Source organism: Marmota monax, unplaced genomic scaffold (genome assembly GCF_021218885.2).
Source record: "Marmota monax isolate L192 unplaced genomic scaffold, Marmota_monax_Labrador192_F-V1.1 WCK01_AAM20220418_F8-fsc00129, whole genome shotgun sequence".
NCBI classification, from domain to species: domain Eukaryota; kingdom Metazoa; phylum Chordata; class Mammalia; order Rodentia; family Sciuridae; genus Marmota; species Marmota monax.
In genome coordinates this window covers 439,754-462,437 of record NW_026693811.1, presented here as the reverse complement: position 1 = coordinate 462,437, position 22,684 = coordinate 439,754, and the positions used below count along the sequence as shown (strand labels likewise).

Sequence of the window (22,684 nt, the reverse complement as noted above, 5' to 3'; positions counted from 1 at the left end):
TGAGGGACTGGAAGAGGTGACACTTGTGTTAGAAGAGAGATGCTCTGTGACTCTCTTTAGATCACTTGTCACAGAACGGTGTTGTGACTGTGAGGTGGCCTGACAGACCACCAGGCCACCCACTAACAAGGATTTCTGACCTATATGTTTAAAAAAAAAAAAAAACAGACTTCAAGCAACTTAATTTGGATGGGAACACAAAAGAAGAGATAAATAAACCACCACCAGAAATTTCAAAAGTAAGCTCATCCCTCAGAAAAGGTTTGTTGACTTAAATACCTAACTGTCCAATATAGTACAAGAGAAATTTGAAGGGTAGGAGATTTAAATTACAAGGTTTCCTAATTACAAATTCTACCCACAAAGTTTGTTTATATCAAGCAAAGCAAATATTTTCATTAACTGCAGATCTGGTGGGGATGAGTTTCAAAAGCATGCCGTAGCCATGAGGGCTGCAGCCTTCAGAGCAGCTGGGCCCAGCATTTTGGTTTTATACAGGCTACAATAAAAACAGGACTTAGAGATGGGGTTGGGGGAGCAGGGTTCTATTTCAACTTGACTTTACTATCACGCTATAATATCTGCCCCAAACATGCTGTTCTGTTGGGGTTTTCAGAAACAAACTTCCAGCATTCTTTTTATTAGAAAGGCACAAAGCAGGGAGAGGAGTTTTATGGATGAACAGGAGGCACAAAGCATGAAGTGGGTGATCCAGCAGCTCATAAGCTGCAGACGGCGCCCCGGAGCCTGCAGCTTTAGCTGTAACTGCACCAGGGCAGGGGGTTAAGGTCAAAGAAAGCTCAGAGGATCCCAGGAAGCCAGAAGCAGAAAGTGGAAATCTCTTAGGGGCGCCCACAGGAACAATGCAATACTAGTTCTGGACAACATTACACCAGAAATTCTCCGGTTGATTTAACATTCCGCAGCAGATGCTTAAAGAGGTTTAAGAGGAATTAAAGGCATTTCACTGCAACAACCAGCATGGCTGGTACATTTCTTTCAGCCTTGAATAGATGCTGTTTTCTTTTAACAGAAACCTATTCCATTCCCCACCTCCATCAAGGGATGGGAAACACACTTCAATCACCCTTTCCAGTTGATGCAGCACAAGTGCCCAATCCAGGAGGACAATGCATCCTCGCCAAGGTAGACCAGGGATTTACCAGGCCTGCCCCTGCTGCACGGGCAGCAGCTTCCCATGAAATGTTTACACTCCACAGACCTTCCCATCCACTCCAATATGCTTTCTCTCCAGGAGCTTCTAGTCCAGTCCCACAGATAGGGACCTGGGTGTTAACTGGGAGGAACAGGGGCCACAGCCAGAATCTCCCCTCAACCAGCCAGTTCAGAATCTAACATATTCATTACCCCAAATAGTCAAGACCTTTGGGGGAAATGGAGATCCCCAAGAGAGATACCTTCTAAATCAGTTTAGTAAGTATGAGGTAAACACACTTTTGCAGAAAAAGTTCTGATAGTCAATATTTTAGGTTTTGCAAGTTATATACTATGTCATTCATACACACACACACACACACAGACTTTTATTTTTAAAAATCAGTTAATTGCATGGACACATATAACTACACATATAACTACAGAAGAGGTATAAATGTCAAAATCATAGTTTGCAAAGATAATTACCAAAGGGAATAAAGCCATCCAGTAAAGCATTTTAAACTGGCAGAAATGGCTTTTGATAATATTTTAAATTTTTTCCCCACTATTACAGACTGTGAAAAGGGATTTTAAATTCACAATGAAAGAAAATCTGAATCTGGGAGATGAATGCTGAAAGGGGGCTATGCAGAATAGCAAAGTCCGACATTGCAGATTAAAGTACATGGAGTGCAGGATTAGAGACGGCTTTAAAAAAAACGAGGGCGATGAAGTCAGGGAGATGAAAGCAAAAACCTATTTCAGAAAGGGTAGACCTGATCAAGGCAAGGGTGAGCACAGACATTCAGGTAAACAGGTCTGCAGAGGCAGCAAATAAGGTTTCTATTTATCGTGCCACTGAAGTGGCTTGGGAAGGCAGGGGTGGGGGAGGGGAATGTGGAAGCTTACAATAGAAAGAGAAAGATGCTCTGTTTCTCCAGCTCCAGAAAACAGGGCTTGTATGATACATTTAACTAGGGCATTAAAGGTATTACAGCATCTTTTGTGCGGTCCCTGCCTCCAAGCACACTAATGTTTCTTAAACATATTTTCCATTATAACGTTTTATAACCACATAATGCACATATATCTACAGAAACCAGGAAATTGGAAACAATTTCCTCCATAAGATCTAGTATCCTTTTTGAACCCTGCAGAAGGCACTGTCTGCAACAGAAAACACTTTCAAGCATTTGAGGTCTTATGGGATCCTGTAGTTTGTAGACAAAGCTACTGATCACAAATGTGTATGTTCAAAAAGACAGATAAAATGCATCCAAGTAAACAACCTTCAAAAGCATTCATATAATCATGACTAATTCTCAAACAATACCACGAAGGGGTGAGAAAGCAGCTCACCTCCAGGGTAGGAAAAAAAACCCAGCCTATTGGACCCATGTATCCTTTTGTCTTCAGAAATCTGCCCAGTGGGTTCTAAATACAGATCAGTAAATACTGTCCTCATACTCCAAGTTGCAGAATCAAATGTACAAATGTGCTTTCCCCTAAGACAGATGAGTAAACACACTGGCATTTCTTCTCTAATTGGACATTAATTTTTCCTTTAAGACATGTCACCATGCAAGAGTTTCTGTGCTTTATAAATATATGATCTCAGAGAAACTCCCATCCCCCAAGCCCCACAGAAGGGCACTTTAAAATAAATGCTTTATAGATGTAATGGGTGCCAGGACAAGGTGTTAGGTGCTCTCTTTATTTTACCTCATTTAATCTTCCCCAACACTCCATGAGAAGGTGCTATTACTAGCCCTCTTCTCAGATCAGAAAACCGAGGCACAGATCAAGCATCATGCCCAAGGGCACCAGCAAATGTCCAAACTCAGGGTGAACCCAGGCAACTGGACCCAGAGTCCATTTTCTCAGTACTGCTTCCTTTTGAGAAGGCTGTCGAGATACGTTTTCAGCATTATGTCATACTGTATACTTAATAGGGAAAACCAAAAATAGTATACGTAGGTCTACACGCAATACAGGCCACTGTAAAAAGAAACCTGTTCCCTCATCTATTTTCCCGTTCGGTGCTGGCTGGCTAATTAGTTCCACAACACTCCTGGAATGCTCCCCTGGGGAGGCGCCCAGGCCCAGTGATCATTAATTTTCTTTCAATCACACCTTATGCTCCCACCATGCAAGCAAAGTGGATCTGTGATACAGGTGTTTAGTCATCCAGCACCCTAAATAATTTCTTGCTCTTTCCTGTGTTACTATACATTTGTTAACTCCTGCAGCATTGGTCCTGCTATTTTTACTACACAGATGTGCCTGGAGCCATTTCTTCCAGGAGAAAGCCAAGTCCCACTCCTCTGCTCAGCCAGGACCAAAAATGAAATAATGGATCAGCTGTGGTTAAAAGCAACCTGGAAGGGTTCATCTTACACCAGTAAGGAATTCATTATCCTAAATTTCCTTAGCAGCAATATGGACATTACTCAGGTCCACAGGTCTGGGGGACCACCCAACAACTGGGTCCATGGCTTTGCCAGGCTTAGTGCTCTTGGGCACAGCAGCAGTTCCCTGGCCCCTCCACATAGGAGGGTGCCCAAGTCCTGCCCAGGAGGCTACTTTACCTGGTATGGCCCAGGTAATGGTTTTAAAGCTCACCAAATAATTCTGCTATGCAGCTGGGATGTAGAACCATCACAGCAAGAAGATGGTCAAAAAGATCTGAAATGTTTATGTTCCAATTATTATTGAAAATTCCACTGCTCAGCTCTCGTTCAATTTGGGAAGCAAAGGTTGGTGAAGAAAATAGGTTTATTCAAAGCAGAACTTGAGGAAGACAGAGATCTCTTCTGTCTCAAATCTCCATCTTTTGGGGACTCAGGGATGTGAACAGCTTTTGTCAGAGGGCGGTATAGTAAGACAAAAGGCAGGAATGAGATATCTGTAGATTTAGCCAGGCTGTGCTAGTCAGAAACATGTCAGGTCTCAGTTTCCCTGGTGCCCCCCAAAGCCAGGGGCAGCTCCTCAACCTCTACTTTCAGCAGGAGGAAACTCCAGACCCAGGAAAGCAGTTATCAGGAAGTTACCTTTAATTTTAAAGGGACTGTGTTTCAGTATCACAAAGAAAGGAAAAGAAACCTCAGGGAATGCTCAATGATACAGATGATTAAAATTAAAGCTTCCATTATTCAAAATGTGCATTCCCTGAGTGTGTATATGTATATTGTATATGTACATATGAATATGCGCAGGCACATACACAAATGTTTACATACACAAAATGTATATAGACATACATAATTGTATGGAGGGTCTCCAGAGAAACACATGGAGCCAACAGTAGTGGCTGTGGCCGGGAATGGGAACTGACCAATTGGGAGCTCAGATGGGAGGTTGACATTTGTATATGGTTGACATTTTCTATGTGTACATATTTTCTGTAAATATTTAAATTTGTACTCCCTAGGATTGGGCCATGTATAGATTTGACGGTCTTTAGGCAAAAGGGCCACCACCTGCTCTGGCCTAACTGGGTGAGTGAAATGAAGTTCTGTTCCACAAAGTATATGCACAAAGATGTGGCTGGTGCTTACTGCTCAAAGGTGAGCTTGTCTGTAGCTGGCTGCGGAACACAGACATGGGAGGAAGAAGAGCAGAATGCACTGGTCTATAGGGCTGGTGGCAACGCTCCACCAAAGACGGGTAGGTGTTTTTGCTGTTGGCACCCTGTCCCATCCCCCTCCAAATCCTCATGGTCTCTGCTGTTGGTGGCATGAGTGGGCACACCTACAGATGCATAGGACACTGGGAAAACATCAGGTGGCACCCGAGGGGAGTGGGAATGACAGGAATGGGCATGGAATGGGGTGAAGGCCAAGAAAGTAGAGGCTTAAAAGAAAAAAAAAAATATTGAGGCAGGACAGAACCAAGGAATAAAGAAGTCAAAGGAAGAGGAGGAATAGCCCCGTCATGGGGAGGGGCAGCTTGGAGATGGGGGAAGGTGGTCAAAACACGAGAGTTTAAAACTGCATCTGGCAAGCAGTCCTGGCAAAGCCTCTCCCAGCACCCTGGTAAAATGTCTATAACTACAAAGTAAAATAAAAAACTCACAAGTACAAAAACTATACCATACAGCAAAGGACTGCCAGAAAGAAAAGAAATCCAAGCCACTGAAAGGAAGACAAAGAAGCATCCTTTGCTGTTGCAACAACCGGTCGCCTAACCACACTGCAGTGTGTGAAGCAGCAGAGCCCACTCTCCAAGCAGGGCAGAGGCTGACACGCTCTCCTCCTCCCGTGACTCCACCCCGCGACTCCTGCAGGAACCCACAGGTCCTGAAGCTTAACACATGGCTGATTCCTTTTGATTATTATTATTTCTTGTTCCGTGAACCTTCCCCAAAACCATCAGTGGTGGGAGTCTGAGAAAACTTGGTTTATTAGTGCAAGGAAACGGAACATCTTTCTGAACACTCAGACAAAGAAAACTGAGAACAAAACAGGGGGATCCCGAGGGAATCCAGGATGGCTGGTCTCCCACACCCTCCTGTGGTGTTCCTTTTCTGATTAATCTATACTATAGACTAAGATCAATTAGCACTATAAAAAAAAATCCAGTCAATGACAAAGAGAACAACCTTGAAAGGTTCCCCCAGGATACAGAGGAAGGGACAAAATTTTTAACAATATATAAAAAAAAAAATTATACATACGGAAAATAAAGGTTGTTTTTGAGAAGAAAAAAAAAAGACAAGATAAAGTAATTAAAACACTGTTTTTGAACTGAAGAATGCCGACAAAAAGGGCCCACCATGCACTGAAGGGAGACCCACACCTAGACCCATCTCCAAAAACTTCAAGTTGAAAGTTTAAGACAGGATTATCACAGGCATCCAGAGTAAGTATTTTAAAAGGTTTAATAGGACACAAAACCACAGGGGACACTGAAAGGAACCAGAACCCAGCTGTCCTTAGATACCCTGCATTGGTTTCCTACAGCTGCTGTAACAAAGCACCACAAATTAGATGGTTCCAACAGCCAAAACTTATTTTCTCATACTTCTGATGTCTACAGGCCCCAAATCAAGGTGTGGGGTGGGGTGTGCCCTCTCTGGAGGCTCTGGGTAGATTCTTTTTTTTTTTTTAAATATTTATTTGGACACAAAATCTTTTTAATATTTATTTTTTAGGTGTAGATGGACACAACGCACCCGTGCTAAGCGAGCAGCTCTGCTGCTGAGTCACAATACCAGCCCAACACAATATCTTTATTTTTATGGTGCCGAGAATCGAACCTGGTGCCTCACACATGCTAGGTGAGCGCACTACCTCTTGAGCCACATCCCCAGCCCATCTGGATAGAGTCTTACCCATGCTTCTTTCTCTGTTCCTGGTGTGGCTAGCAATCAGTGAGGTTCCTTGGTTTGTAGACTCCTCACTTTAACCTCTGCCTACACTATCACTTGGTGAACTATCTGTGTCCTCTCTTTTAAAGACACCAGGCATATGGGGTTAGGGCCCACCTAATCCAGTAAGACCGTCATTTTAATATGATTCCCTCTGAACTGGATTTATGTCTGCAAAGATTCTCTTTCCAAAAGGGTCATAGGTTCTGTATCAAAGGTTGGAACTTCAACATATATACGCGGGAGGAGGACCACAATTCAACCCAAAAAACTTCTCTCCAACACCACAAGCCAGAGGTCAAAAAGCAACATCTATAAAACTTAAGGGAGAGAAGGGCATGACTAAGTCTTATAAAACTGTACTAAGTTTTCCAGTATGTGCCATACCAACCCCCAAACATTCTGAGATACTCAAAGGTTCAGAAAATGCACAGTACATTTTTCCTTTTGAAGGAAATATAGGCTACTTAGGCTATAATTCCAGAGGTTCAGGAGGCTGAGGCAGTAGGTTCATAAGTTCAAAGCCAGCCTCAGCAACTTAGCAAGGCCTTATGCAATTTAGCAAAACCCAATGTCAAACATAAAAAGGGCTAGGGGGCTGGGGTTGCGGCTCAGTGATAGGGCACTCGCCTACCATGCATGAGGCACTGGGATAGATCCTCAGTACCACATAAAAATAAAATGAAGATATTGTGTCTACCTATAACTAAAAAAATAAATATTAAAAAATATAAAATAAAAAGGGCTAGGGATGTGGCTCAGAGGCTAAGCGCCCCTGAGTTCCATCCCCAGAACCACCTCCCCCGCCCCTGCCCAAAAGCAATAAACTCTATAACCCAAGCCTTCTAACACTTCATTCAACTATCCCTCTCCACTCCCTTCTCATTCAGGAAATGTGTTTTTTGAACCATGTCCTTCATCCCACAGTGCAGAATCTCTTACCTTATCTGGGTGACCTCTTGAAATAATAGCTCATGTTGCCCTGCCAGAACTTGCTAACAATGGCTCACATTTTTTACATGATTGGGACAGGGAAAGCTTTCTCTGCCCCCACCCACCCCTCTAAACAAGCAAAGAAGCACAGAGCACTACAATGACCATTTTCATTGCCAAGGAACAAATTACAAAAACGACAATGAAAAAAATCAGTTTACCATATGATCAACATTTTTTAAACCATGTGGAATAAACATCTAAGCCAGTATACACAATCTTTTATATGCCACATGACAATAATGGGGAAATAATACACACATCCAAAAGCTTAGAAGGTAGTTTAGTAAAATGTTGACAGTGGTTGCTATTAAGTAGGGCTGGGATATGGATGGTTTTTCTCTTTCTTTCCGATTTCAGTTTGACATATTTCTGACAGTTTTTGTAACAAAAATATTTTATAAGATAAAATACACTATTTTCTTGCACATACTTATTGGAAACATAAATCTGTATCTAGCTCCTTTTATTTCCCCAGGAAGGAGGGCTTACTTTTCTTTTTTCTAGGCACTTCCAACCATGCCCACTGCTTTCATTCAACCCATCTGGCTCAGACTTGCCCTATTCCAGCCAGCCTGAACTGCCCACAGCCAGCTCTTACTGATGTCAATGGTTTTCCCTGTGGATTGTTCTCACAATGAAGGTCTGGACTGGTTCCCCTACAAAGAACTTAGAAGGAAACACACCACCCTGGTTGCCTTTACTCCAACTTCCCTGCCTTTAGCCTTCAATCTCAACCAATTAATGACTTTTTTAACATTAAAACTTCCTCAAAAACAACCTAAATATTCCCTCTTAATTTCTAATAATATAGAAAACTCCACTTTTTTTTTTCTGCAGGTCTTTCTTGGAGGTGAAATGAGAAAAAATAATAAGACCATGGTGCTGCACATTTCATATCTCATGTCACAGGTGCCACCAGACCCAAGCAACAAGACAGCCTGGAGCTGCTACCACCCCCTAGACATTCAACCACTTAAACCATTCTCAGTTACACACCAGCACACAATCACTGCCAGAGTTCACATTTACCCTGGAACTTATATTAAGGAGGTACCCAAGTAACATGTCAGAGCCGGTGAACTATAAATGTATGTTCATTGAGTGTATCTGCCCTGATAATAACTAAGCTAGCAGTCATTAAGCCCTTACCACGTGCTTGGCACCTTCCCAAGGACTTTATACACAGTAACTGAGTCATTCATCTTGTTCCATTTGAAGTAGATGCCGTCTCTGTTCCCTGTTTCAGCTTAGGAAACTGAGGCATGGGGAAGCTAACGTAAGTTGCCTGGGGTCCCACAGCCTGTAAGTGGCAGACCCAGAACAGAAGCCTGGCACTCCAACTCCAGTCAGAGCTCATCACACCAGCCTATTGCCCCAGAGGGAGGATTCCCTAACTGAGGCCTACTGAGCATGGAGCACTATTTGGTGCTTAAGAAATTCTGACTGTTTTCCACAGATAATTTAGCAAGTCATGTTTCTTTGAATGATAATCATCAAGAACATTCTGTCATATTGGACATGCTGACATTTTGGGGGTGGAAAAATAAGTGGAGGGAAAAAGACTTTTAGAACAATACCATAACCAGTACACCACCCCCTCACTAACTACTCAAATCCAAACTCTGGCAGGCCCAGCAGCAAAGCTGTCTGCCAGCAGGCCTCATTACCAGAGAAAGGGAGAGAATAAAAGGGACCTGCTACCATTTATCTAACTTCAACTCCTCACAAGGAAAATGGCATCTATAAACATTTTGGAAAAAATACCTTAAAGTTTCTAGGTAGCATGTAAAGTTTCTTCCCCACAAAAACACATTTAAAAATGTAACACAACCAAGTCAGTTCACATTCTGGAAAGACGCAGACTAAATCAACTGTGTACATGTGGTTGTGTAACAAGGTCCTTTTTCAGGCTGGTATAGGCGGTCAGGAAGAGAATGAGATGACTTCACATTTTCTGTACGTCTGTGTTTTATTTGTCATATTCCTGCTCCATCATCACCACCCAAAAAGAAGAAAGAAAGAAAAAAAATCTGCTCAGTTTTCAAAACAGCAGCCTCAATGACATGTCTGGTAAAATATCTTAGCAACAATGTCAATATTGTCTCACTGCAGCTAACCATATTAACATTCCACTCCAATCATGATTTCTCAAATATAAAATGGAATGCAAGTTATTCACCTCATTCATTCTTTGAGTATCTCTCTGGGAAAAGAGCCCTCTAACATCATGTAAATTAAACATCAAAATTATATTCATTTGCTATTAGTCTTTGTGTATCTAACTTGCAAGTGTGAGTATATGAGTAAGCAAATGTTGACAAGGAATAGGCATAAACATAAGAACCAAACAAAATATACTGACACATTACTTTGATCAAATCCTATCCCTTTGTTATTTCTGCAATGGAATACTTTCACTTATCTGCTTGTATATCTTTATTTCAAGTTCATCTTTATAGGATTGCCAAGAACTAGATAACGGGGAATCTGCTTCCAAGAGTTTATATGCAGATTTGCATGGCTGGTTGGAACTGTCCCTGCAGTGACACAGGAATCAACTGCATACTAACAGTTCCCAAATCTAACTGTTCAAAAAATCACACCCCCCCCCCACACACACACACAAAATTACAGATGTTAGGACTCCATTCATGCTGAGTGATGTGTAGGTCCTCCGGTGGGAATGCGAGTCACCAGGGCCTTGGTGAACTGGAAAGGTTAGGAATCACTGCCTGGCACAGTTACCTCAGGGCCCCACCTTGTGAAGCCAAGGTGAACAACTCTTTCGTGCCCAGCCCTTCTTAATGCACACAAATCTTAAAAGATGTCCAAGTTTCTGATTTCAGCTCCTTGCATCACACCTCATATCCCTGCCCCCCCCCTTTCTCCTAGCAAATGCGTGCCCTCCCAGAATGTTTACTGCAACTGTCCTAGAGCACTCTGCTAAGGACATGCCTATCACCACAGCTCTGGCCTCCATCTGCACCAGATGGAATGGTGAGGGTCATGTCTGACCCTCACCATTAGCTCATTTAACCTCACATTAGCTCAGATAAATGAGCTAAGGAAGCAAGAATGTCCAAGATGCCACCATACAAAGTCCACAGGAGAGTGACAGGGACAGAAAAGCAAAGAGCCTGGATGGTATAGAAATGACTACAGACACTTACTATGATCCAGGCTCTATTATAAGCACTTTAACCCATTTAATCTTCATAAGAACCAATAATCGAGGAGTAGGTAGTAATCCCTAGGTACTGGCCAGGGCGTTGATTCCAAGACTCTCAGTGGATAACAAAATCTGAGGATGCTTGGATGCTCTTATATAAAATGTCACAGTGCTTGCATGCAACCTACACATATCCTCCTGTATACTTTAAATCATCTCTAGTATAATGCATACCTAGTACAATGCAAATGCTATGTAAACCACTGTTGTGCTGCATTGTTTAGGGAATGGCAAGGGAAAAGTCTGTCCATGCTCAGAACAGATGAAATGTTTTGTTTTGTTTTCCTGAACAGTTTCAATCAACAGTAGGTTAAATCTGCAGATGTGGATCCCACAGATGCTGAGAACAGTAGTGTTGTTATCCATTTTACAGATAAAAAACAATGGAAACACAATAAGATTAAGCAATTTAATATGGGGACTGAACCCAAGCTGTCTGGCTACTGTACTGCCCAGATCATAGGCTTTGGAGACAGAAATTGGTCTCTAATCCTGCCTCTGCCACTTTGTAACTGCATAGTCTTAAATTAGTTCTTCAGCCTTTATTTAAAAAAAAAAAAAAAAACGTGAGGTAACTATTCATAAGCATTTAGTACACTGATATATAATAAGCTCTCAGTACAGAGAAACTTTTCTTAAGTACCACTACATATTTTCTCCAGAGAATTAATTTTCTAGTTAACTGTGTTTCTTTAATATTTTGAGTAGGAAAAAGGTACCTGTTTCCTCCAACATTTAGTATCCCAAACTACTGATACAAATTTAAATATTTGTGCAAGGATACTTTATTTCTTTGCCCTATGAGTAACCCCAAAATCAAAAATACCATGTAGTTTCTTTCTTAAATCCTTACATCTTTAACCTGATGAATTCTTTAAAAAAAAAATTCATTTGACTCATAATTGCTCATAAAACATGGAGATCATCACCTTTATTTTATAGGTAAGAAAACTAGGATTCAGAAAAATAACTTGTTCTAAGAGAATAAGTACATTCAAATTAGTAGGTACATTTTACAAACCCAAGTTTTTTGAAGCCAAACCAGAAGAGCTCTTATTTATCTTTAAAATACTACTTCCATAAATCGGAAGGGGTTTGAGATACTGCTTGGAAGTCTAATAATCATGGTAACAATTTAATCGATTGAGGGGACAAACCCTCCAGAATCTCTAATCCTCAGAATCTTGGAGCTAAGCACACAGTTCTGAGATTTTTAATAAGGTTCTCAACAAATTCACACTCAAAACAGAAATAAGAAGTCTACCTCTCCGAAAAATGATTTGTAAATTCCCCATCAGTTTTCAACAATGAATTTAAAAATTAATATAAAATCCTTCACTTAATCCTACCAAAAATAAAGGCGGATTTACATGAATCTTTTTAGGCTTTATTATTCAAAATTAAACAGCAGATATGTATGCCTTGCTTAGAACTTTAACCATTTATCAAAATATGAAAACAGCTACTAAGCCCAACAGAAAAATAAGTAAGTGGGACAACATGAGAAAATTTTTAGTTATTATTGACAAATACCTCTAGTATAATGCATACCCAGTAATATTCATTTAATCCTAAGTGAGCCATAGGGGACAGAGAGGTTAAGTAATTTGCCTAAATTCACAAAGCTGGTAAATCATGGAATCATGATACAAACCTAGGCAGTATGGTTTCAAATGGTCAATAAACACACAAAAATGTGTTTAAATTTATAATAAAAAACTGCCTAACTAAAACAATAAAATAATTTTTACCTATGACATTAGCAAAAATGAAACTACTTGGTTACAATCCTTAAATAAGTATTCTGATATATCGTTAAAATTGTAAATTTAATGCTATTTTTAAGGGCAATTTGACAAAATCTAGAAAAGTTATAAATGAAAAAAACTTGTTACCCAATTTTTCTTATACCTATTCTTATGAAAACACAGGCAGTTATATACAGAGATTAATCTAGATTTGAAATAATGATCCCCAAAAAGATACAACTTAAGTATCCATCAACAGACAACTAATAAAATAAATTACAGTGTATTTGCCCAATGTAATACTGAGTAGCTTTTAAAAAGCATAATTACATATTTGTTTGGGTGAATATGAGAAAATATTTTGGAGCTAGGAATGCAGCTCAGTAATAGGGCACTTGCCTAGTATGCTTGAGCCCCTGGGTTCATTCCCCAGAATGGCAATCAATCCATATCTAAAAGTACATATATGATCAATATTGTAATTATTTCATAGAATAAAATGCATTTAAAAGTCCATGTGGAGCCAGGCATAGTGCCTATAATTCCAGTGATTCAGTAGGCTGAGGCAGGAAGACTACAAGTCTGAGACAAGCCTTAGAAACTTATTGAGGCCCTAAGCAACTTAGTGAGACCCTGTCTCAAAATAAAAAATAAAAAGGGCTGGTGATGTAGCTCAGTAGTAAAGTGTCCCTGGGTTCAATCCCCAATACCTCAAGAAAAAGTTCCCCCAAGAAAAAGTTCATATAGGGTTTAAGGATCTGTATATGTACTGTGTGTGTATGTGTGTGTGTGTGTGTGTGTAAAATATATTTATTTATGTGTGTGTAAAACATTTTTATATATGTGTATGTGTGTGTACTTATGCATACATATGCAAAGAAAATACTTGCTAATATCATAATAAGAAACAGCAACATTAATTGTCTTTAGGGAGTGAAAAAGAAAGCAGAGGAGAAAGGTGTTATATATGTACTTTTCCCTTAATACCACTGTTTAGCTTTGGTTTTCAGATTGTATAACAGTTTTATAGGTATGGAGCAAAACTTGGCTTTAAGATATAGAAAATTAAATACAGGTATTAGTGACCTGAGTATAGATTAAAATCATGTAAGGATCTCACAAATAATCCTCCTAAGAAAAAATAAATAAATAAAAAAAATATCTAGAGGAAGGAAAAAAAAATCCCTAAAGGGAGAAGTTATAAACAGAAGAATCTACCCTCTTCTGTCTAGGATAATGGTCTAACTAGAGCTGTTTTCCTTTATAATTATTCAGTACAAGAAATAAAAATTAAGAAGGCCAGCCAGAGACATAGTACAAACAACTAACCAAACAAACAAACTATCCTTTCTTCTTGTATTTAACTAGCTATATCAGTTTGGATGGTTGCTTGTTACCTCTGAAATTTAACTCAAATTCTAGGATCCTTCTTGATCGAAAATTTTTAATTATTTTATTTTGGCTTGAAGAAAGAATTCCCACATATCATAACCTAAGAATATGCAGCCACAGATAAATTTGTACTAATGAACACAGCAATTTATTAAGGAGATGTTGCTGGCATGACCTCTGCCTTCTGTTAGGAGCTCGCCAGCCGTCAAGCTCCCATCACGTCCAGGTAGAGAAGGCACGTTCTTGGCTGTACACAGAGACAGAATGCTGCCAAGTACTAAGAACAACCAACAGCTCATTTTAGGTGCTTTCATTTTTATTTCTCTAAGAATTTCTTGAATACAAGCCAATCAGATCAGAGGTCTACCAAATTTTTTAAAATGCTAACTTGAAACAATATATTTTTCAATCTGTAAAATTAGCCACAATGATTAAAATCCACAATATACCCAATATTTGTGAGAATTGTGCTCCCAAACTCCCTTAAGAATGGACAACTCTGTGACAAACACTCTAAGAGTGAAGAATTAAAACCATCAGTTCAGGTATTTCATCCCTAGGAAGCACTGTGATCACCACTACATAGAACAAGAACTCAAAAAGAGTCTACACAGCTACTCCAAGGGTTGACGCATTAAGACTAACCAACCACCAAAGCAAGGGAGGATGTGGGAAAGTGGAGAGTCACAGATCCTACTTTCTACTGCCGTGACTGTAGATGTGAATGAAATCTCTCATGTCAATGCTCTATGCTAGACCCAGGCCCACCCACTGGATACCCCTGAGGGCCACCCTCCTCAGCTTCAGGCACCTACCCAGTCAAAGCCTCCACCTCCTTCAGGCTGTTATGAAAAATAATATAGCACATCCTCTACCCAAAAAAAAGAAAGAAAGAAAAGAGTAGGTCTACTTTAAAATTTCCCTCTCATGAACTATAGTTGCCGGTATATGAAATCAAGTTTTTTTTTGGTTTTTTTTTTTACTTTTCTGTAGAATAGAAATAAAACCTTGGAATTCCTCTTTCACAAAGGGCAAACAAATCATCTAGTAATTTTTAAGCTCTAATTTTAAAAAAAGGAAAAAGAAAACAAATTCATACATAGAGTTTTTATGGGAACTCGGCTATATAGAGATGAAGCTCTATACAAAGACTATCTTTTTCATAGACAAATACATTTATTTAAAATTATTTGTGATATTGGATTCAATTAAGAGTACTATAAATTTATAATCTACAATTTCCCTATTATAAGTCTCCTTTTCATTGACACATATACGTATAAAAGGGGGCCCAAGTAAAAAAGTGTTGAGAGTTTTGCCACATCCTGTATGACAGCTCTCATGGGGCATGTTGTGTGGAAGTTTTATTGGCTATACATAGTAGAAGGTCCAGGGCAACTGACTTCCCTTTCCTCTGACTCCAAAGCTTTCCATGCATATGCGCCTCACAGTAAACAGGAAGTTCATCATGAAACCAGTATGGCCCATATGTAAAGAATGCCCATATGTAAAAATGCTTCGTATGTGTTTCCTTCCTCTTCTCTTTCATCCTTTATATTTCCTTAAAAACATACTACAAAAAGCATGGGAGTTGAGGGCCCACCAAATACTAAGGTCTTCTTGAATGAAGAATATGTTGAGGTGAAATTTTATCAATTGTATTTAGAAATCTATTCTTGAGGCTGGAGATGTAGCTAGCTTACCTAGCATGCATGAGACCCTGGGTTCAATCCCAGAAATGCAAAGAGTAGGTGTAGGGAGGAAGAAATCCCAGAAATGCAAAGAGTAGGGGTGTAGGGAGGAAGAATTAAACTACCATCTGACTCACAGCTTGCCCAGGAAAGGATAAAGATGGGAGAAGTACCTTTTTAGTACCCAAAGTAGATGGCAGGCTCGGTATTTGGGAATAGAATCATAGAAAGAAGTTTCTAAAATATCACTCTTTGCCTGAAATCAGCCCTGCCTTCTCTTCAATAGGAACAAGAAAAAAAATTTTTTTAAAGAGTTTCACTTATTCTTTAAGGTACCACACAGTTTTCTCAAGAAAGAAGATTAATGAATTATCTAAGCAGAAGCCAAATGTCAAGCTAGACAGTTCTGCAGAAGGTTCTCTCATTTAAAGCTGACAACATCCCTGTAAGGTACTTTTGTGATGTTACAAAATTAGTCCATGGGTCAGGTCCTGAGTTCCCTCAAAAGGAAAGGAGAGGAAACTTGTCCAAGTTCAAGCTGAGATGTGAATCTGGTTCTTCTAATTCCAAAGTCTACGCTTCTTCTAAACTTTACAACTTGTAAGAGGGACACCAAAGTGAAAAACTGATGAAGGAACCAAAAAAACCAAAGGAACAAAACATTCTTGCTCCCACTAAAAAGCAGCCTAGTTCCATTCTATATTTAAATCATGTCCTAATATTTTGCAAAATTTGCTTTAATGCCCTGATAAAGAGAAATATATTACCTTTAGGGTAAATTATTTCTGCTTATTTTGTTGCTTAGGAAACATTTTTGGAGTCTGTTAACAAGATACCAAACATCTATAGCTCAGCAAGATAGTCACTGCACTAAATTCCTAAATAATAGTCCACAACCACAGAAAACAGGCAATGCGGCACAGAATAATGAAAAGCAGCTTCATATTTTCTGGATAAAACAAAGCATCGTTTGTATTGAGGCATTTTTAGAAGGTACCACTAAAAACCAGACTGCAGCCTGGAATGGCTTAAAATACCAAGTTTAACAATCACATTGATGGCTTTTAAACTTTAGAGGCAAACAGCTTCCTTTTACTTCAAATTCAAAGTGAAGCATTAGATGCAAAGCTAACAGATTAATTCAGTGCACACACAGGCTTACAGACTATCCAGTGCCTTAATTAACACCATTACAAGTGTATTTAGCCAACCACCTGGGTTTTAATGATGGAAAGGTGAAGGCCAAATATTTTTAATAAATTGCTTGAAACTAAGCTTCCCTGCTTAAAAAAAAAACAAGCAGAAAGAAAGACTAATAAATAGTTATCATTTGGCATATTAAGGAACTGTTCCTTAGTCTCCATTTTAATTGAGACAGTACCACAATTAAAAGTTTACAGATTTTTGCTCTTCTCCTCATCTTGGGCCTAATTCCACAACTGAACAACTAGGAGAGGGAGAGAGAACACAACATTATGGACTCAAGAATATCAAGAAGGCAGAAAAGGGGACACAGAGATGAAGAGGGGCCAGCTCCCCCATAGGGAAGGCAAGAGGGCTTGCCTGCTAAACTTCAAAAGGGAGACCCAAATCTCCAAGTTCTAAAGAAAAAGCAAACACCATCCACTGTGAGCTGTGATTACATCGCAGACATTAGATAAAACTATGTTTCATTTCTTGAAGAGAAAAAAAAAAAATCAAAGAACTAGCTGAGCCATTTACTTGCTGTGCGGAAGTAGTAGTTATTATCACGAACCATACTAGATATCTGTGCTTTGTTAGTTTTTGAAGGGGAGGAGACCTGAGCAGTATCTATAACTGAAGAATCTTCCAAGATGCACATGATGGTGGGAAGCAACATCCACCACACCCTATAGAAGGAAGCTAAGAAATCCCTATGCACTCTTGGTCACTCTTGCAGCTAGAACTCAGGTATGTGAACCAGGCTCAGCCTTTTACAAGCACCTACCTCCCATGTTCTAATTTTTCTTGGATATTCTTTTTTTTTCTTTTTTTTAAGAGAGAGAGAGAGAGAATTTTTTAATATTCATTTCTCAGTTTTCGGCGGACACAACGTTTGTTTGTATGTGGTGCTGAGGATCGAACCCGGGCCGCACGCATGCCAGGCGAGCACGCTACCGCTTGAGCCACATCCCCAGCCCTTGGATATTCTTAAGTGTTTTTTTTTTTTTTTTTAGTTAAATTTTTATATGCATTTTATGTAGTGTTAAAAAAATGACATAACTTTTACAAAAGTAAAATACTCTGAATGACACTACAATGTCATTATATATTTTATATTTTTCCAAACCCCATGAGTTGCTCAACACTGAGTGAACAACAATGTTTGTTCTGTCTTTGGGTGATAATATTGTATCAATGTAGTTTCATCAACTATAATATATGCACCACTCTGATGGGGGTGGTTGATACTGGGGGAGGTCATGTCTGTGTGGGGCAAATCTCCATACCTTCCAATTTTGCTGTAAATCCTGAAACTGCACTTTTAAAAGAAGTTATTTAAAAACAAAAGATTGGGGGGCAGTGGGATAATAGATCAGTGGTAGAGCACTTTATTAGCATGTGTGAGGCCCAAGGTTAATCCCCAAAACCACACACAAAAACAAAATAAAAATAAAATAAAACACAAAGGAGGGATCTCATTGGAGATTAAATAGAATGTAAGATAATTTTGGAAAAAAATAGTTAATTTAAAATAATGATATATTTACCTATTCAGAAATATGGTATGTCTTTCCATTCATTCTTATTTTAAGATTTTATCAATAAAGTTTTATCATTTGTTTCAACATAAAGTCTGTGCATTTCTTCTTAAAGTTTTGTTGCTACTGTAATATTTTTTGAACAGTGGCAAGGTACCAAAAAGATGCCAACTTCCTATGTTCCTCTAGTATCCACTCTAAACTCTCGTAAGCTCCAGATTTGATATCAGAACTCAGTATTTAATTTTTAAATTAAGTAACAGTTTAATAATAGTAACATGAAAGTTTTCTGATAGGAAAGGTCAGTTAAAATAAATATGTGGCAGAAGGTTGTCAACCTCTCTGGAGAGCTTTAAAATCAAGAGAGTGCCTCATATGCTTATTTTAGATCAAGGTCTTAGCATAAAAGAACAGGGAAAGGGGAGAAAAGAACCAGATGCCCTCATCTGGTTCTCCCTGCATTATGGTTTAATACCGATTTTTGATCACTTGGGTCTACTCAAGGTCAGGAGAAATACAGAGCTCACTTGGAACAGTGGGAACAAGGTGAATGTGTTTCCTGAAAAAAACATTTTAAAGTTTTTAATATTGCATTCTCCAACACACCTCTATAGCCTCCAGAAAACACTTTTTGCCAGCTATAAGCATTTCATAAGTTAAAAAAAAAAAGTACAATCACAAAAAGAGAATTTTGCTCTTTTTGGAGTTTAGTTTACTCAATGGCTTTCAACAGCTTTAAATCACACTGTCTATAATATTTCAAATATCCTTATAAAATATAACTTGAGTTTCAACACCTGCCAACATTTTACCAATACTTTAAAGTAGATACATAATTCTTTTTAGGTACAAGAGAAGAGCTGGGGGGATAACAACTTTTTGATGCTTCTGAAAAATATTTGGTTTCTTTTGAAGAATGTTAAATTTAACTCTATTTTCCAAATTCGCAAAAAAAGTTCAACATAAAAGTACATATAGTAAAATACTGCCAGTGAAAATCTATAAAGGATGAAAAGCTTAACTCAATTTTTAGACATAATTTATACGATTATGAGTTCAAGCACAAAAGATTTTTCTTTTGTCTTTGCAACAAAGATTGGTTTAATTGGAAACAGTAGAGCAAAATTTTTCCATATTGAAGGAGAAATTATTACCCAAGTTTCAGAGCAGGCTTAGTAGATTAACCAGCTTTAATTTATAGAGAAATCTAGTTCTGATTTTTCTTAATATAATGAGCACTGGTACAGAACAACATACGAATGGTCAAATTTCAAACATTTTCCCCAGTCATCTTGTGACATAAGTTCATCAGGATTTAAAATCCAGTCTTTGTTCCCAACCTCACACAGCAAGATTCTAGTTAAGAGCAAACAGGCACATACCATACAGATGCTTTATGAGAAATGTTCCCATTGCTTTTCCAAGTTGGTTTACGTTAGTGAAAAAGCCATAGTGTGGGAATTATTATGAAGACAGGATTCAGAATAAGCAGTAGTTGCTCTTAAAGACCAAAGGGAGACATAAACCCAAGTCACATGCTCTGAAGCTGGAAAAGTTTCAAAGGCAAACTGTGTTCGCCGTCTGGCCTGTCTGAAAGGCACGAGTGCCTGAAGTCATTAATACTGTTATTTCCCATGAGCCCCGCACTGGTCAAAGAGGATGGTAGGTCTGTTTTGAAAGACTCCCTTACTGTGTAGGGAGTTTGGCCCTGAGTGAAAAACCTGCTGGTTGACAACTCCAGTCCAACAGACAGCTTAGGACCTAACTTCATGCTAGAAATTACAAAGGCTTCTAAAGAACAAAGTTTTAGAACTGGTGTCAGATGAGCCAATGCTTAAAAAAAAAAAAAAATTACCAGCTTTCAAGGAACTAATGAGAAAGACATTTTGGCCTTGACCCAGAAAAGGATGAATGTACCCCTGGACAGAAATGATGTGAACTAAAATTTCTCCATAGTAACAATTCTAATTAATTATTCAAAGCTAGGAGTTGATTTTCTAAGGTTATGAGCTAACTACAGTCTCCTGTTTATATCATTAAAATCTGGTTTCTTCTATTCTTTGTATCTGCTTACCCAAGCATTAAATGAGAAGCTTATAATGAAATCTTAACAGCAAACCTATAATAAAGGCTCTACTTTTAAGGTGAGTTTGCCATTTTGCAGACTTGGTTTAAGAGATAATTAGCAATAAATAGAAAATTTTGTCCAGGTTCCACATAACCCAAACATTTATAAGACTATTTACTATCTTTTAGAAGTACAGAAACAACAGATATTAACAATATTCTCATAGGGCATTGTAAGATCTTTCAAATTGAAGAGTTAACCATAATTTGATGAAGTTTCAGTAAAAAGTACTTACCTGTACTCTAACAGAAATCAAAACTGAAATGTTATTTGATATATAGTAACTCAAAAAAACAAGCCATTCACCAACAAGACCAGATTAACATGAGTTTACAGAGTAAAATGTAACATTTCAGTGTAGCTGATTCCTGCCCCCAGACTTGTACAAAACAAGCAGACATCACACAGTTTTTCTATCAAGAGAAATAGAGCATAACACTGAGTGGTCACCAGAATAACCTTGAAGACATCACTCAGCATGTAATGCCATTAGGATCACAATGACCACACATGCACCAGTACTCTATGGACAGGAAAGAAACCCAAGCCAAATTAAGCAGCTCTTCTCAAAAGGAAAACTAGCAGTCTGGCAGTAAGTGGAAGTACACCTGTTAGGAGTAAAATCTGATACTCAAAAAGATGAGACTCAGTCAGCCAACAAACAGTTGGTCAAACATACAAAATGCAACTGCATGTGGAACATGGGAAAGAGCTTTCTAGAAATCAAATCCCTTAATATCTTTAACTCTGACTGCCTCTGGATCTGAATGACCTGCTAAAATGATGAACATTTAAAGACTTCTGGCGGGGAGGATTTGGTTCATAACCCAAATTCAATTTTTCAAAGTCCCACTTTTCACAAGAAAGTTCGGGCATATATTGAGTTTCTCATAGCCACCAGGATGCTGTTTGTTCTAACCCTGTCTGACCTACTCCCCAGAGAAGCATCCACCCGGCCTGAGCCAAGCTACCCAACACTGCCCACAGTGCTTGCCCAACCCATTCCTAAACACATACCCGTTTCCTTCTTGTTTCCCTTTCCTCCCTCTCGGCTCTTCTTCAGCACAGCCTTTAACATTTTCAACACTCTTTGGTCTCTGAGGAGAAAAGGAAGGGAGAGGAGTTAAAGGTTGGAAAAGATGGAATACAACTTGTGTACTGACGTTAAGTGGTAACCTGTGTTTATACAGATCACTTAGATAATACAAAAGCACCTATAGTTTTATCAGATTCCTGTTAACAAACTGGTGGGAAACTAAATATGAAGACACAAGAAATGTTTAACGACTTTTAATGAAGTGATCAGAAGTTTACTGTCTTGTATATGTAAGTTATGAAAAACACACTAGTGCATTCTCAGCATTCCACATCTGATTAAGGTTCTGAGGCTAAACCTGGGTACACTACTATAAGATATCTGGCGTGGTAATACCATCTTCCAACCTTAGTTCATCAAAAAAAGGAAATGTCAGAAGATGAAGTCAAAAAGATAATGGTTCATAAGTATACTCTGTGGCCTAAGGTAATGTTTTACATGTACCACTCACTAAATAATCACAAGGAAAACATTTTGAAAAGTTATTGAAATGGAATAATAAGCATTTGCAGAACAAATACAAGGGGAGCACAAATATTAAGGGGAGCACATTTTAACCCTAGTGTTAGGCAACATGTCTAAACAGCACACACTCCTGTATGTTTTTACTATATATAGTTAAGACTTTGGGATGGGAAAGGAAGGCATGTAGAAGGGGCTGTGGCATTATGATCAAATTCTTTATCAGAATGAGCTGTATTTTTAAGCAGGGCTTTCTTGGGCTTGTAAACACAACAGAATAGCCTAGGCCTGAGATGAAACAGGAAACCATCCCTATAGCAAGAGGCAGACAATAAGACTATTATTTCATCATGAAGCTAATGTCCTTCAGCTCTCTCTTCGCTCACTAACTCAGATGATGGCTGGACAACCCCAAACACTAGCAAATCCTGTGGGTCATGTTACCATCCCAACTTTGCTGATGCACTAAGTGAGGAAAGTAAAAGGCAATCAGATGGCTCTTGAACAGCTGGGGGAGTGGAGGGCAGGGAGGAGATAAGTAGAAAAAGGCTCCTGAACCTGCCTAGCTAACTTGAATGCTTCAAAAATGCCTCAGTAACACCCCCTTCCACCTCTCAACTCCTGGAGGAAAGCAGAGGTTTTGTGGGGTTCACTGAGAAGGATAAGGAGCCCCAATGTGCTGCCATTCACAGA

At 39.0% G+C, this 22,684-nt stretch overlaps 1 protein-coding gene across 14 annotated transcripts in view; it reads right to left on the bottom strand.

The window, feature by feature from the left end:
* Nucleotides 1–22,684, bottom strand: part of Tanc1 (tetratricopeptide repeat, ankyrin repeat and coiled-coil containing 1) — a 226,806-nt gene that overhangs the window by 122,220 nt on the left and 81,902 nt on the right. For 4 of the 14 annotated variants that reach the window (XM_046462306.2, XM_058584932.1, XM_058584931.1 and 1 more), the window contains one exon: nt 21,451–21,530. The exons of the other annotated variants lie outside the window; for them this stretch is intronic. In XM_046462306.2, the coding sequence (XP_046318262.1) occupies nt 21,451–21,511 (61 nt within the window). In that variant the 5' untranslated portion in view covers nt 21,512–21,530. The remainder of the gene's footprint in view (nt 1–21,450; nt 21,531–22,684) is intronic. 14 annotated transcript variants of the gene reach the window in all.